A 14,219-nucleotide genomic window follows, 5' to 3' on the forward strand; every position below is an offset into this window, starting at 1 on the left:
CAGTTTTGTACTTCTGTGGCAACATTCTAGTAGAGGACAAGGTGGGTGCAAGAACAACCAAGGTGGTTTCTGAGTAGTACCTTTAGTCGGCAAGAGTGTTAGGATCCAGTGTGTTGGTGGATGCCCATCCTTCGGCAGGCACTGGACACTTCCTGCCAAAACAAGGGAGGAAGCAGAACTAGGACCAGTGCAGCAGGTGGGTAAGTTGGATAGGGAGTCTACAAGTTACCTTCTGGTTGCTTCTGTTTTTCTCACTGAATAGAAAGAATGGAGGATAAATATGGGGAATGTGAATAGATTTCATCAAGGATTGGCAAGCTTTTTTTTTAAAATTCTAATTTGTTATATATGACAGCAGAATGCAATTCAATTTATAATACACACTTAGAGCACAATTTTCATGTCTCTGGTTGTACACAAAGTACAGCCACACCATTCGTATCTTCATACATGTACCTAGGATAATGGTGTCCATCTCATTCCACCGCCTTTCCTACCCCTATGCCCTCTCCCTTCTCCTCCCTCCTCTTTGCCCTATCTAAAGTTCATCTATTCCTCCCATGCTCCCCACCCCGCATCCCCTTTGAATTGACAAGTTTTTTGTAAAGGGTCAGAGAGCAAAATGCTTGAGGCCTTGTTAGCCATACAGTCTCCTTTCCAGCTGTTCAGCTCTGCTGTCACAACACAAAAGCAGCTGTAAATACAACAGAAAAGAATGAGCATCCCTGCATTAATAGCACAACTTCATATTTATGCAATGAGTAAAAATTAGGAAAAATATATATACCTTTAAATGTAAAATTTAGTTTTTAACTCATTTGTTTAGCAAACAGATCTACAAAAGTGATTTTTTTGTTTGTTTTTTTAATATATCTGCATTTTTCAAATGACTCTTCCTAGTTAGCCCTTGTGATTTTTTTTTTTTTCCTTCTTCAGGACTTTAAAGAAATGCACAGGTTCTTGCTTTAAAAGTTGTTTTCCCCACCTAGTAGCAGAAACAAGTGTGTATGTTGCAATGAAGTAAGGGATAAATAACAAAACCTGAGTCAAGAAGAGTGTCAGGTACAGAAAGAGAATGAGGAAGGAAGAAATAGAAACAGCAGTGTCTGACCCGGGCTGGGCTGTAAAGGATGAGTAGGAGTTCGTGAGGTAGATGGGGGAGTGAAGGCATTTCAGGTGGAAGGCTTAGCATGTGCTGAGGTACAAGGACATTGATAGTTTAGATGGCTGAAACTAAGTCTTATCTTCCAAAGAGCTAGGATTTTGATACTGTCAAATTAAATTTAGTTAATTTACTTCTTAAATTAAAAAGTCTTTCTGGTCACTTTCTCCCCATAAGTAGTTATAATCAAATCATGCTTGAACACTCATTGTTTCCTGGAGTATTTTATACTTAGCTATATATTTATAGGGAAAACATTTTTAAAAATCAAATTACAAACAAATTTATAAATCATCTTATATTAGTGCGAGGTTGCTCATTTTAGAAGAATACAGAATTAGACCTAATAAGCTAACATTTCTTGAATTTTTACTGTATGCTAAGGCACTGGACTTCACATGTGTTATTTCACTGAAAACATAATAGCACATACTGTTGCATTTTAGTTGTGTTTTATAGATGTTGGTGACTGAGGCTTGAATAATCTATACTGAGTCATCCAGCTAAAAGTAACAACCACTACTTGAGTCCAAGTGCTTTTCACAACTGTCCATACCATATCAAATTAGATATGTGTATTCTCCTGGGAATCGAGGGTGACCCTTCTCTTTCCGCTGTTTTCTGCATCCAGCTTAGTTTTATGGTTAACTGTGCTTATGTACCCATATGTGCTTATGTATGAAGCAATGTATCAATACATAGCTCATCGGGGTTGTGTTGCACAAGCTGTAGAAGGATTAAGTGAACTTAGAGCTTGGCATTTCCTAAAATATTTTGTATTTAAATGACCTATAATGTTTTGTATTTTATTAAGAATAATTTAACCCTCATGCAGTATGGAAAGATGAGTAAAACCAAGTCCAACTGTGATGTTAAAAATATCCAACTTCTATTTTTTTAATCTGTAATTTTAGTAAGAATTCTGAGAAGCAACTTTGAAAAACAAACTTTGGTACTAGCTATTATTAATGAGAGGAGATGTCAGAAATTTTAATAGTAGGTTTCCTTTTGGCTCCTCATATTTTAAAAGATGGAGATGGATTGAGGGCATTAAGTGACCGACTTCCCAAAGCTACAAAGTAATTGTAGTAGCAATAAAAAAACAGAACCTGTCATTTCCATATGTCCTGGGTTTCTCAGCTCAATAGTCAAAGCCAACCTATTTTTATATGAAGAGACTTAAAATTATTCACATCTTCTAAACTATGTGGGGAAAAAAAAGGCAAATTACAGGTACATAGAAAATTTTTATGTTACATATATTTTACCAATTATCTTCCCATTTTCCACATAAATGACTCACTCTATATTATCATGGATGAATATTAGCTGATAGAATTTATTTCAGAATCTGAGTTTTTGAATAAGAATATGGAATAGCATCATCTTAATTCTCACAAAGGTCATCATACCATGTATATAGACCTAACATAAGTTCAGATTTTTCTCTGTGTGAATAGGAATAGGGAAAAATAGAGGTTGTTTTAGGTGCAAATATGCAGTTTAAAATGTTTGAATATTTCTTTGATAAGCTTGTTTTTCACTATCCAGATGACAAAGCCCCAGTGACTGACACGAACATTCCATCCCATCTGGAACAGATGTTAGATATACTGGTTCAGGAAGAAAATGAGCGGGAATCCGGAGAGACGGGGCCATGTATGGAATATTTGCTCCATCACAAGATCTTGGAAACATTATATACCTTAGGGAAAGCTGATGTAAGTTTCTACTCCACAACATGTTCTTGGGCATGTAATACATACAGTGATGTCTTAGAGATAAAGAAATGGCCAGTTAAATTATAGAGGTCCATATCACACATGGCAGGATTCAAGTCCAGATCCTGGGACATAAACGTTGTATGGCCTGTACAAAGGTGCCATCCTTTGAGATAGCAAAGCTCCCAAGTGCTCCAGACAACAGCTGGTACCTGGACCACTTAGATTCCAGGGTAAACTTTCATGAAAATAAACTCAAGTCCATGTGCCCAAAATCAAAGAAAATGGGAAAAAACCTAGGGACAATTGGGTTACAAAATTATTTTTCACAGTCCTGGAAGAGAATGTCACTGATTATTCTGACATTTAAACGAACTGATGAGTGGAACCAATTCAAAATTTTAGGCCTAATGAATTTTGAAAATATCTTTGCAAAGGTAATACTGTCCTATAAATAACATTTTATGCCATGAAACTTTCAAATTATATTCATGCATCACTAAATGACAGGGATATGTTCTGAGAAATGTGTCATTGGGTGATTTCCTGTGTGCCTACCCAGACCTTCATGGTATAGCCTACCACGCGCCGAGGCTATATGGTCCAGCCTGTTGCTCCTAGGCTACAAACCTATGCAGCATGCTACTGTACTGAACAGTAGGCAGTTGTAACACACTGGTGGGGATTGAAACATAGAAAAGGTATAGTAAAAGTAGGTGATGGGAATTTCTCAGCACCATTTTAAGCTAATGGTGATCATCCTTATATATGTGGCTCATCTTTGAAATGAAGTCACGCAGTGCATGACTGTACTTAGAGCAGTTTTGAGACCACGTGGTATGGTAGTGTGAGGGAAGAGGAGGAGCCTAGGGTTGGGTAGGAGGCCTTGCTTCCCTTTTCAGCTTTGTCACTGACACACTGTGACCTTTGGCAAGTCTCTTTGATTAATCTTCCTGCTCTTTAAGAACATGTAAGTGGGGCTGGGGATGTGGCTCAAGCGGTAGCGTGCTCACCTGGCATGCGCGAGGCACTGGATTCGATCCTCAGCACCACATAAAAATAAAATAAAGATGTTGTGTCCACCGAAAACTAAAAAATAAATATTAAAAAATTATCTCTCTCTGCTTAAAAAAAAAAAAAAAAAAAAAGAGCATGGAAGTGATTGATCAGGAGCCTCCCCTAACTCTAAAAATCTCTGATTCTATTCTGTGAGTTTCTATAACATGTGAAAGGCAAACTGAAACAATAATGGACACACTTTAATACCAAAGAGAGTTCCGACTAGTTTTAAAGTGTATAATACATTTCAATTTTAGGTTAAATGCATTCACTTTATATTTTCTAAGCCACAAATTCCTAATAACCTGTAATTCATTGTCTTCCTATCTGTCTCCCCAACCCCTATCCTTGGAGAAAGTGATTCTACAATACTAAACTGTATAAGTAATTGTACTCCTAGTAAATTTATTTTGATACAGGTGGTTATAAATATTAATAGCATTTTACCTGAATAGTGCAAGAAACTTATTGTCTTAAAAAATATCATTGTATGGGCTGGGGCTGTAGCTCAGTGGTAGACCACTTGCCTAGCATGTGTGAGGCCCTGGGTTCAATCCTCAGCACCACATAAAAACAAATAAATAGAATAAAGGTATTATGAAAAAAAATTATTAAAAAATATATCGTTTTGTAGCCTGGTGTGGTGGTACATCCTATAATCCCAGTGGCTTAGGAGGCTGAGGCAGGAGGATACCCTTTTGAGACTAGCCTCAGCAATTTAGCAAAGCCCTAAGCAACTTAATGAGACCACGACTCAAAATAAAAAATAGATAGGGCTGGGGATGTGGCTCAGAGGTTAAGTGCCCCTGGGTTCAGTCCCCGGTACAAAAAAAAAAAAAAATTGTCCTTGAGATTACAGTTTATACTATTTCCAGGTAGCACATCTATGATGATGGTTTGGGAAGATTCCTTTTATGATCATATTTTAAATGGAAGGAAGTATCAGTGCTTAATTATAGAACATGTAAGCTGCTGATTCATGTTCTCTTCATCTACAGTGTGAGTTATCATTAGGTTTACCTACTTTTCAGCAAATACTTAAAATAAGTGGCATGTTACAAATACTTCCTTAGTGAATATTCTTTGCCTATAATTATCACATTGTAAATACTTTTGCAGCAAATTTAGAATAAATCACAACATTGTGTACCATAGGATTCATTTTACATTTGTGTATTAGGAGGCTTTCTTGCTCCTGTGTTCGGATAATAGAATGTTATTGATTACCTGTCATTAGTGTAAGTCAGAAGCTTCTGCCTTTGCTCCAGCAGGGCATCAACTACTATAGTTTTGTGTTACCCTCGCATTTACAGATTAATGTTGCCTGAACCAATCTTAGCAACATATTATCATTGTTTGTAATCACTCGAAGCTATAGTTTTCTGCACTATATTATGGACTCAGATGTATAATTTTTTTTTTCTAGAATATCAGACCTTAATATTAATTGAAAATTTTGTTCTGACAAAGTCAGTGGCCAACTGCATTTTGTCTTTTGGAGGTGGAACGCATTTGCAAGTGTCCCTCCTCCTCTGTGTTAGGCTTTCAGGTGTGTTTGCATTACTGTTCTCTTCCCATTTGCTTTCCTTCCTAACCAGTGCCCTCCAGGAATGAAACAGCAGGTTTTGGTGTTCTACACTAAGCTCCTGGGAAGAATCCGGCAGCCTCTGCTTCCACATATCAACGTGCATAGGCCAGTGCAGGTCTGTTGTTCCCCTTGCATGAAATCATTTTGATTTCTTTTGTATAGAATAATTTTGATATTTTCCCAAGAATAAAGTCAATAAAGGAAATTATTCTAAAAATAACAAGCAAATTAGCAAATACTTGAGTTTTCATTATATATGGTTATATTACTTGTACTTTATGTCTTTTTATTTCTCTTCAAGTTTCATACATTATTATATTTTTTTTTACTTTATGTCTATGATATTGTGAAAAGAGTTTATTATGTACCCCATTAAAATTTTAAATTAATGAACTTGAAAAATTTACTATTACTAAGTTTATTTTTATATGTGATTATAAATATTGCTAGTGTTCTAATTCATGCAAGGTATTTGCATTAGTTGAAATATTTAAATATCCTTAAAGTAAATGAATGGCTATTTGCATACTTTTTCAAGGTTTTAAAAATGTTTTTGACAGAAACTGATTCGACTCTGTGGTGAAGTCCTTGCAACACCAACCGAAAATGAAGAGATTCAGTTCCTCTGCATTGTGTGTGCGAAGCTGAAACAGGATCCCTACTTGGTTAACTTTTTTCTGGAGGTATGTTATGCTTCTCAAACCCCAAATATGCTTCCATGCAGATCATTATGAAAATTGAGTTCTGTGAGTAAGCTAAGGAGGAATTACACTTTGCAAGTTAACAGAAAGCTTGTTTCATTTCACAGAATTGTTTTTCATTTAAGATCACTGTTTTGGGGCTGGGGTTGTGGCTCAGAGGTAGAGCGCTCACCTACCATGCGTGAGGCACCGGGTTCGATCCTCAGCACCACATAAAAATAAAATCAAGATATTCTGTCCACCTATAACTAAAAAGTAAATATTAAAAAAAATCACTGTTTATTCTAATTTGAAATCTCCTGGGAAAAAGAGATTTTCAAAGAATGCAGTTGAGCCAGATACGTAGGACGGTACCAGGTCTGGACAGATACCAACTGAGTATCTGATTACAGCTTGTTGGAGAAGTCACCACAGTTCAGATCAGGCGGATTCAGCCAGGCTTGCTCCACTGTGTGATGGGGTAATCTAGCGTGGGGCAAGGAGGACATGTGCAGATTTGGACAAGTTGTGAAAAATCACTCTTCAACCTCATATGGCAGTTGGGTTTGCTCTAGTTATTTGTGCTGTTTTTATAGCCATAATCATCAAATCATCGTTTACTTAAAGTCAGTTGATGTTTTGGACTTCACTTTCAGTCTTAAAGTATAAATTAAATTTTGTGCACTCTTTGCTTGCATTTGCTTTCTTTGTTTCCAGTAGTGAAAACAGGAGTATGTTAAAAAAAATAGCTACAGTGTTTTTATTTAAAAAAAAAAAATCTCTTTTGTCTGTCTTTCATTTTAGATTAAGGTGTAAGTTATGTGCATCACGATTTACTCTTTTTGGTCTACAGCTCTGTGAACTGACAAACACATAAAACAGGGTAACCACCACCACAATCTAGGCACAAGGTTGCCCCCCATCTCCCACCCCCAGGCCCTTGGCTGTCCATGCCTCCGCTCCCAGCCTCCAGCAGTAATGGCCTGTTTTCTGTCTTGACAATTCTCTTTTCAAAAGCATGTGAGCCTGCTTTTCCACCTAGCTCTGGTTCCCTTGTTCAGGTGAGTAGGTCCCTGTGTGCCACAGGTTTTGGTTCATCAGTTGGGGACTTTGGGTTGTTTCCTGTTTGGAGCAGTTACGACAAAAGCTACTGCAAACATTCACACACAGATTTTTGTCTGAATTTAGATTTTCATTTCACTTGGAAATATTCTTAGAGGCAGGATTACTAGTTACTGTATACATATATAAATGTATTTATTTTCATAAGAAACTGCTAAACTGTTCTCCAAAGTGGTTTTATCATCTCACATCCCAACAATATATGGAAGTTCCTTTTGTTCCCTGTCCTCACCCAGCACTGAGAGTAATCAAGGTTTTTTTTGGTGTGTGTGTGTGTGTGTGTGTGTGTGTGTGTTTATTTGTTAGCCATCAAACTATAGATGAGTTTGTCTTCTACTCACACTTTTGAAGAAATAATTTAGGACCCTAATAGGCACTGTTAACTGAAGGTAGGTAAGTGGTTTAGGGACAAAATTTATATGAATTTTAATTTGTAGGTAGTGTTAAAGACTATAAATGCCTGTTTTTCATGATGTGCATAATATTTTATACATTGTTATTTTACAAGTTTGATTCAAAATGATTTAAATAGTCTTATGATTTATATTTCTAAATATTTGTCAGTTCTTTTAGTTTTTTCTATATTTATAATAAATAGATCAGTTTGAGTATGAGATTTTTCTTCTCAAAGTTCATTTTTGCTAATGTTTTCTTAGATCCTTTGTGTACTTTAGATGTATGGATTTTCCCCCAAACTTAAGTTTGATTTATTTCTTTCTTAAAATTTCTAAAACTTGTTTCAGAAGTACGTAGCTACAAGTCAGAAGCAGAAGAAGTTCTCAGGCCTATAGGTAGAAATGATGAGATGTACTTTTTGTTCCTGCCTTCAGAGAAACTTACATTTAAACCACTATGAAGAACACCCTTCAGAATGGTGACATGCCTGCTTTCTGCAGCATTTTTTAAAATATTTATTTTTTAGGTGTAGATGGACACAACACAATGCCTTTATTTTTATGTGGTGCTGAGGATCGAACCCAGGTCCTGCCCATGCTAGGTGAGCACTCTACCGCTTAGCCACAATCCCAGCCCCTTTGCAGCATTTTTATAGCACATATTTCTCCAAAGCCTGAGGTGGTACATGTCTCCACTTTTTTGAACAAATACTTATATTCACAAGCTTTTAATGTCAGTTATTATAGCATTCCTAGCATTGGAGTTATTTATGTGCCTTTCATATTCTCCTGCTGGTCAATAAGTTCCTTGAGGACAAGGACTCTGTCTTATTAATCTTTGGTTTTCCCTAGCTTCTTTAGTATTTAGTACAGTATAATAACTGCTTAATTAACCCTTGAAAGAATGGATCTTTAGAGAAATGCAGTTTTATACTTTAAGTACAGATGGTAGTGAAAATATTTTGCAGTTCTCAAGCATGTGTCCCCTGAAGTCAAATCTCTTTCATTCGTATCAGCTAGTACATGCACCTACTATGGGCCAAGTGCATACATATGATAGTTGTGTTAGAAATAGTTTTTGCCCAAAGTTGTTTACAGTGTGATGAAGAGGGGACGATCAATGTTCAGATACTGGGATAGAGGGTGAAATAAGATGAAGATCATAAAAATGATTCAAATGAAATTCCCTAAGTGCTCATAGGATGAAGAGTGACATTTGTTCTAGGTCATCAGAAAAGACTTCATGAAAGAGGTCACCTTTGAAATGAGCCTTGATGGATGTTTAGGTAAGATTAGGTGAACATAAGAAATAAAATATGTTCAGAAAACACTAAGATGTGTAAGAGTAGCCTGGACAGGCTAGGAGCTGCCAAAGGCTTTGAATGGCAGGATGGAGATTCATGCTTAATTGTGGACACTGGGGAGCCACCAATATTTCTTGAGCAGAAATATTATTACATGACAGTCTCTGTCCCTTAAGAAGTGAAATTGGGGCCAGGCACAGTGGCACATGCCTAAATCCTAGCCACTCAGGAGGATTGCAAGTTCAAAGCCAGCTTCAGCAACTTAGCAAGGCCCTGTCTCAAAATAAAAAAATAAAATGGGCTGGGGATGTGGCTCAGTGGTTAAGCATACCTGGGTTCAATTCTTAGCATCAAAAAACAAAACAAAAAAACCCCAAAACACAAAGAAATGAAATTGGTAGCAGCACTTTATACAATGGGTTCCTTTGGTAGGAGAGAGAAAAATGGGGAAACTAACTTGGAAGCTGCCAGAGTAACCCCGACAAGAAATAATAAGAACTATAACTGCAGGTGCAGTGGCACATGCCTGTAATCCCAATAGCTGGGGAGGATAAGGCAGGAGGATTGCAAGTTCAAAGCCAGCCTCAGCAAAAGCGAGGTGTTAAGCAACTCAGACAGAGACCCTGTCTCTAAATAAACCTCAAAATAGGGCTGGGGATGTGGCTCAGTGGTCAAATGCCCCTGAGTTCAATGGCCTGTATCCCCCACCAAAAAAAAAAGAACTGTACCTGAGTTGCAGCAAGAGGGTTGAGATGAAGACCTGGAGGTAAGCGCTACCTGGCTGTATAACTGCTAAGGTACAGGAAGCAGATCCTGAACTAGTCAAGCTGCTGCTGCCCATGGAAAGAAAGGAGCCCCAAAGGAGCTTGTTTTGAGGGAAAGAGGATAATTTTGGTTCTGGATGCTTTGAGTACTCTACCATGATTCCCTGAGACAATGAGCAGGTGGTTGGTATTGCTAATCTGTGATCTAGGAGGGAAGTCTGGGTTTTTAGAGGTTCAACAGTTGTGTGTCCAAAAGTGTTGTGAAAACCAGTGAGATCCCTTACATGGAAAGAGACATTTTTAGTGGAAGCACTTTACAAGAGTTGGGCAGCAGTTGCTATCACCTAGGGAACTTGTCTAAATGCAGATTCCTTGGTTCCACCTCTAGACATTCTCAGCAGGTCAGGACCCAGGAATCTGTTTTTTTGTCAAGCCCCACAGAAGACCAGGGTGCCAACAGTCTTGGATTATACTTTGAGAAACACTGCTATATGGAGAGTTTCTTCTTATTGTTCTTATTCAAGATAGTTTTCCCAACAATATTTAGTATTTTAGATGGAGTGAAATATCTTACTTTCATAAAGACTTTGATTTGAAGTTGAATTTGTAAAAAAAAAAAAAAAAATGGGGAATTATTTGGCGTATCCACTGGGTTCCATAGAGTTGTTTTCTTCTAATACATGTGTGCTCAATTTCTCAAGAAGATTGGTCTAAACAAAACTTAGGAGCAGTAAAAGTGATGTATAATCATGGTAACTTTGGAAGTAATACCTTGACTTCCTTCAGCCTTAACGAGCTCCTGAGATGAGCAAGTGCTGTGGTGGCCTTGTGTGGAAGCTGCCTATGATCGCCTTAGCTTGTCTGTGTGATCTGATATTTACTCTTACATTTAAGTGGAAATAGCATTTTCCCTTGAAACTAATCATTTACAGCAGTTAAGATTTTCTTTGGGTGTGTGGAAGAGGGCACCAACATTTCAAGTACATTTTCTTATCCTCAGATACAAATAAAAATGTCTCAGAGTGATTTCTTATATTTTTATGAAGCCGAAGGATAAGGAAGTATAAGGAAAAAGTTCATATATATTTAAGAAAATTTGAGTACTTTGGTGGAAATTGTAATTAAGTCTAACTTTTTAACTGAACTTTTGAACTTTAAAGTATTTTTGTTTTTAATTTTATGTCTTCTACCCCCATGATCTTTGAAGAATTGCCAATGAGACACTGTATTTACAGTAGCCTAGTAATAAAGAAAAAAATAACTATAATTGAACCCCCTCACACGCACACACTATTATTAGTTGGTTTTAATTGTGGTCAAATAGTTATCTTTAATATTTTTCATTATGGTAAGGGTAAAACATTTTGTAGTTAATATGAAGAGTATCATTAATTTCTATGCAATTGTAAAATTATATATAAAGCATGGTTTGTTAAAAGTCCAAAGCTGGGCACAATAGCACCCACCTGTAATCCAAGCTACTTGGGAGGCTGAGGCAGGAGGATCACAAGTTTGAGGGCAGCCTGGGCAATTTGGTGAGACCCTGTCTGAAAACAAAAAGGGCTGGGAATGTAGTTCAGTGTAGAGCATTTGCCTGGCACATGTGAGGCCCTGGGTTCAATCCCTAGCACCATCAAAAATTTTAAAATAATTGAGAAAAGAAATGGATATTTTCATTTTACATAATACTTATGGCTATTTAGACATGTGGTATATTAGTTATAGAAAAATCCATGAAAGTATGATTTCTGGTTATAAAGTTCTTAATAATGTGAACCTTATCAAACATACAAACATACATATGTTTGTATTTCTTTTCAGAACAAGTTGAAATCATTGACTTCCAAAGGAGCAACAAATGTAATTTCAGAAGACATATTAAAAGGTGAAGATTCCTTGTCAGCTGACACAGGACAGTCCCATCAGCCAGAGGACCTGCATGGTGCCACCGGAGTAGAGCCCGCAGAGTCAGAGGAGGAGCCCCCTCATCAGATGGACGACCTGTCCACGAGCTTGGATGACCTCAGTGTCACCTCACTGCCGGAGGCCCCTGTTGTTCGTCCAAACCAGGACTATAATTTAGTGAATTCTTTGTTAAATCTCACCAGAAGTCCTGTGAGTCGTCCTCTTGACTTTTTCTCTTTAACATGATCACAATAATATGCATGTAAAGTAGAAAACATCAGACACGGTGGCATAGACCTGTGATCCCAGCAACTCTGGAGATGAGACAGGAATCTCAAATTCAAAGCCAGCCTCCGTAAGTTAGCGAGGCCCTGAGCAACTTAGCAGGACTCTGTCTCAAAACAAAAATATAAAAAGGGCTGAGGAAGTGGCTCAGTTTTAAGTACCCCTGGGTTCAATCCCAAGTAATAAAAATAAATAAAGTAGAAAACAGTCTATTCTTTTTTTAATGTAAAACACTGAATCTTTTTATATTGAGTTTTTCGAGCTTGATGTGTGTCTAGTTCACGACTTGGAGGGTATGTCTTTCCCCTTAGGATGGCCGAATAGCTGTGAAGGCCTGCGAGGGCTTGATGCTGCTGGTGAGTCTGCCAGAGCCGGCGGCCGCCAAGTGCCTTACTGAGAGCACTTGCTTGTGTGAGCTCCTGACTGACAGGCTCGCCTCCCTGTACAAGGCCCTACCTCAGTCGGTGGACCCGTTAGATATTGAAACCGTGGAAGCAATTAACTGGGGGTAAGCACCATTCTTTGTATTTCCCCTAAAAGTGACTTCTTATACCTACATTTGAAAAAATGTTTTTATTTCACAATGATAAAAATCTCTAGTTTTGATCATTACTAATGACACTAAATGGAATATGGAGGCTTACATTAAATTTATCGAGTGGTAACAAGGTGGTGTGGGGACAGTCCAGCTGTTATATAGTTGAGGTACTTTTATTTTGTCTATTGTGCTGATCAGTTTTTGAGGGTTTACATTAAGACCAGGAACTGTGGTATGGTGTGGTGGCCATGCCTGTAATCTTAGCTACTTGGAAGGCTCACAAGTTCAGGGCCAGCCTGGGCAATTTAGCAAGACACTGTCTCAGAATAAAAACTGAAAATGGCTGGGTATGCAGCTCAGTGGTAGAGCTCCTGTGGATTCAGTCCATAATGCTATGAAGCAAACAAAAAACTAAACAAACATACCAGTATCTTTACCTGGTTCTTTTTATTAAAAAAAAAAAAAAATCTAAAGGAGGACTCTATTTTTTCTGATAAATGACTCGCACAGCCTCTACAGCAGTCTCATGTGTCTTGTGGCCTGCTCGAGTGGAATGCCTCCTACTTCATTCTTTCATTCCTCTTCCCACCTTTTTGGACTCCCCACTTGGTTCTTATAAGAATATATGATTATTGTAGAACATTTTATAAGTTCTTAAAAAGCAGCATAAGCATAACTCATAATCCCACCACCTATTAACAGCCTGCTATTTTGACATGATTCCCTTTTATTGTTTTTTTTTTCTCCAGATGTTTGACCCTTCCTTGTTTTTCATGTGCTTTTCCATCCAGACTGTGTTCTGTCACCTTGCAGGTAGACATTGGGACTGGATTGCATTTTAAGGCCAGAAGAGCAGCTGGGCAGCCGCTTTCTCTTTGCAGATCCTCTGTTGCCCTCTTTCGTCACATCCCAGCAGCTGAGAACCTCCCCCTTTCACCGCCATCCCTTGGTCAGACTGATGGCAGAAGCATGAGGCGCTGTGTAATTGTTTTTTCTCCTGCTCCATCCTGCTTTAGTCTCTTTTCCCACTTAGGGGTGAAAATGATTTACATCTTTGATTTAAAAGGTTTTCTCTTACCTGTGATTCTGCCAAAAGTCCCCTGTGATTGTCATCCAGCATTGCCTCTGTGGACATGCCATACCGTGTGTTCTGAGTTCATTCATCCCTGTGCCCTGGCGTTCCCATGTGTGCTGCATGAGCTCCTGCCCTCGAGTAACTCCAGCTTGTTGTTTCCCTCGCTTCCACAGCTTGGACTCATACAGTCACAAAGAAGATGCTTCAGCATTTCCTGGAAAACGAGCCTTAATTTCATTTCTTTCCTGGTTTGATTATTGTGATCAACTCATCAAGGAAGCACAAAAGGTTTGAAGTTTTTAATTTTTTATTGATAATTTTAGAATATGTCAACTAAGTAATCTGTCTGAATCCATAATTTATATCCCCAAGTAGATCTTAATTGTCTTAGGATACTATGTTTAGTTAAACAAATTTTATATGTATGTATATGTGTGTATTACAATTCTGGACCCAACAAAAGTTCAAGTTCTGTCCTTTTCTGTTTCTTTGAGTATTCTAGTATAGTGTTAACAAACACTGACTTCACAACATTATCTACCTCTGGTTCTCCTTTTGGGGAAGATGTTAAATTCTTCCCCAAGGTTATTGGGATAATGTTTTCATTCTGTTCCTCTTATT

The 14,219-nt window shown here is 37.8% G+C and overlaps 1 protein-coding gene across 2 annotated transcripts in view; it reads left to right on the forward strand.

The window, feature by feature from the left end:
• Fhip2a (FHF complex subunit HOOK interacting protein 2A) overlaps positions 1–14,219 on the forward strand; it is a 36,943-nt gene that overhangs the window by 8,667 nt on the left and 14,057 nt on the right. For both annotated transcript variants that reach the window (XM_046450145.2, XM_046450147.2), the window contains 6 exons: positions 2,714–2,883; positions 5,541–5,645; positions 6,091–6,213; positions 11,617–11,910; positions 12,297–12,493; positions 13,772–13,886. In XM_046450145.2, coding sequence (XP_046306101.1) covers positions 2,714–2,883; positions 5,541–5,645; positions 6,091–6,213; positions 11,617–11,910; positions 12,297–12,493; positions 13,772–13,886 — 1,004 coding nt within the window. The remainder of the gene's footprint in view (positions 1–2,713; positions 2,884–5,540; positions 5,646–6,090; positions 6,214–11,616; positions 11,911–12,296; positions 12,494–13,771; positions 13,887–14,219) is intronic.

The sequence above is a fragment of the Marmota monax genome, unplaced genomic scaffold (assembly GCF_021218885.2).
Source record: "Marmota monax isolate L192 unplaced genomic scaffold, Marmota_monax_Labrador192_F-V1.1 WCK01_AAM20220418_F8-fsc00004, whole genome shotgun sequence".
Classification (NCBI taxonomy): domain Eukaryota; kingdom Metazoa; phylum Chordata; class Mammalia; order Rodentia; family Sciuridae; genus Marmota; species Marmota monax.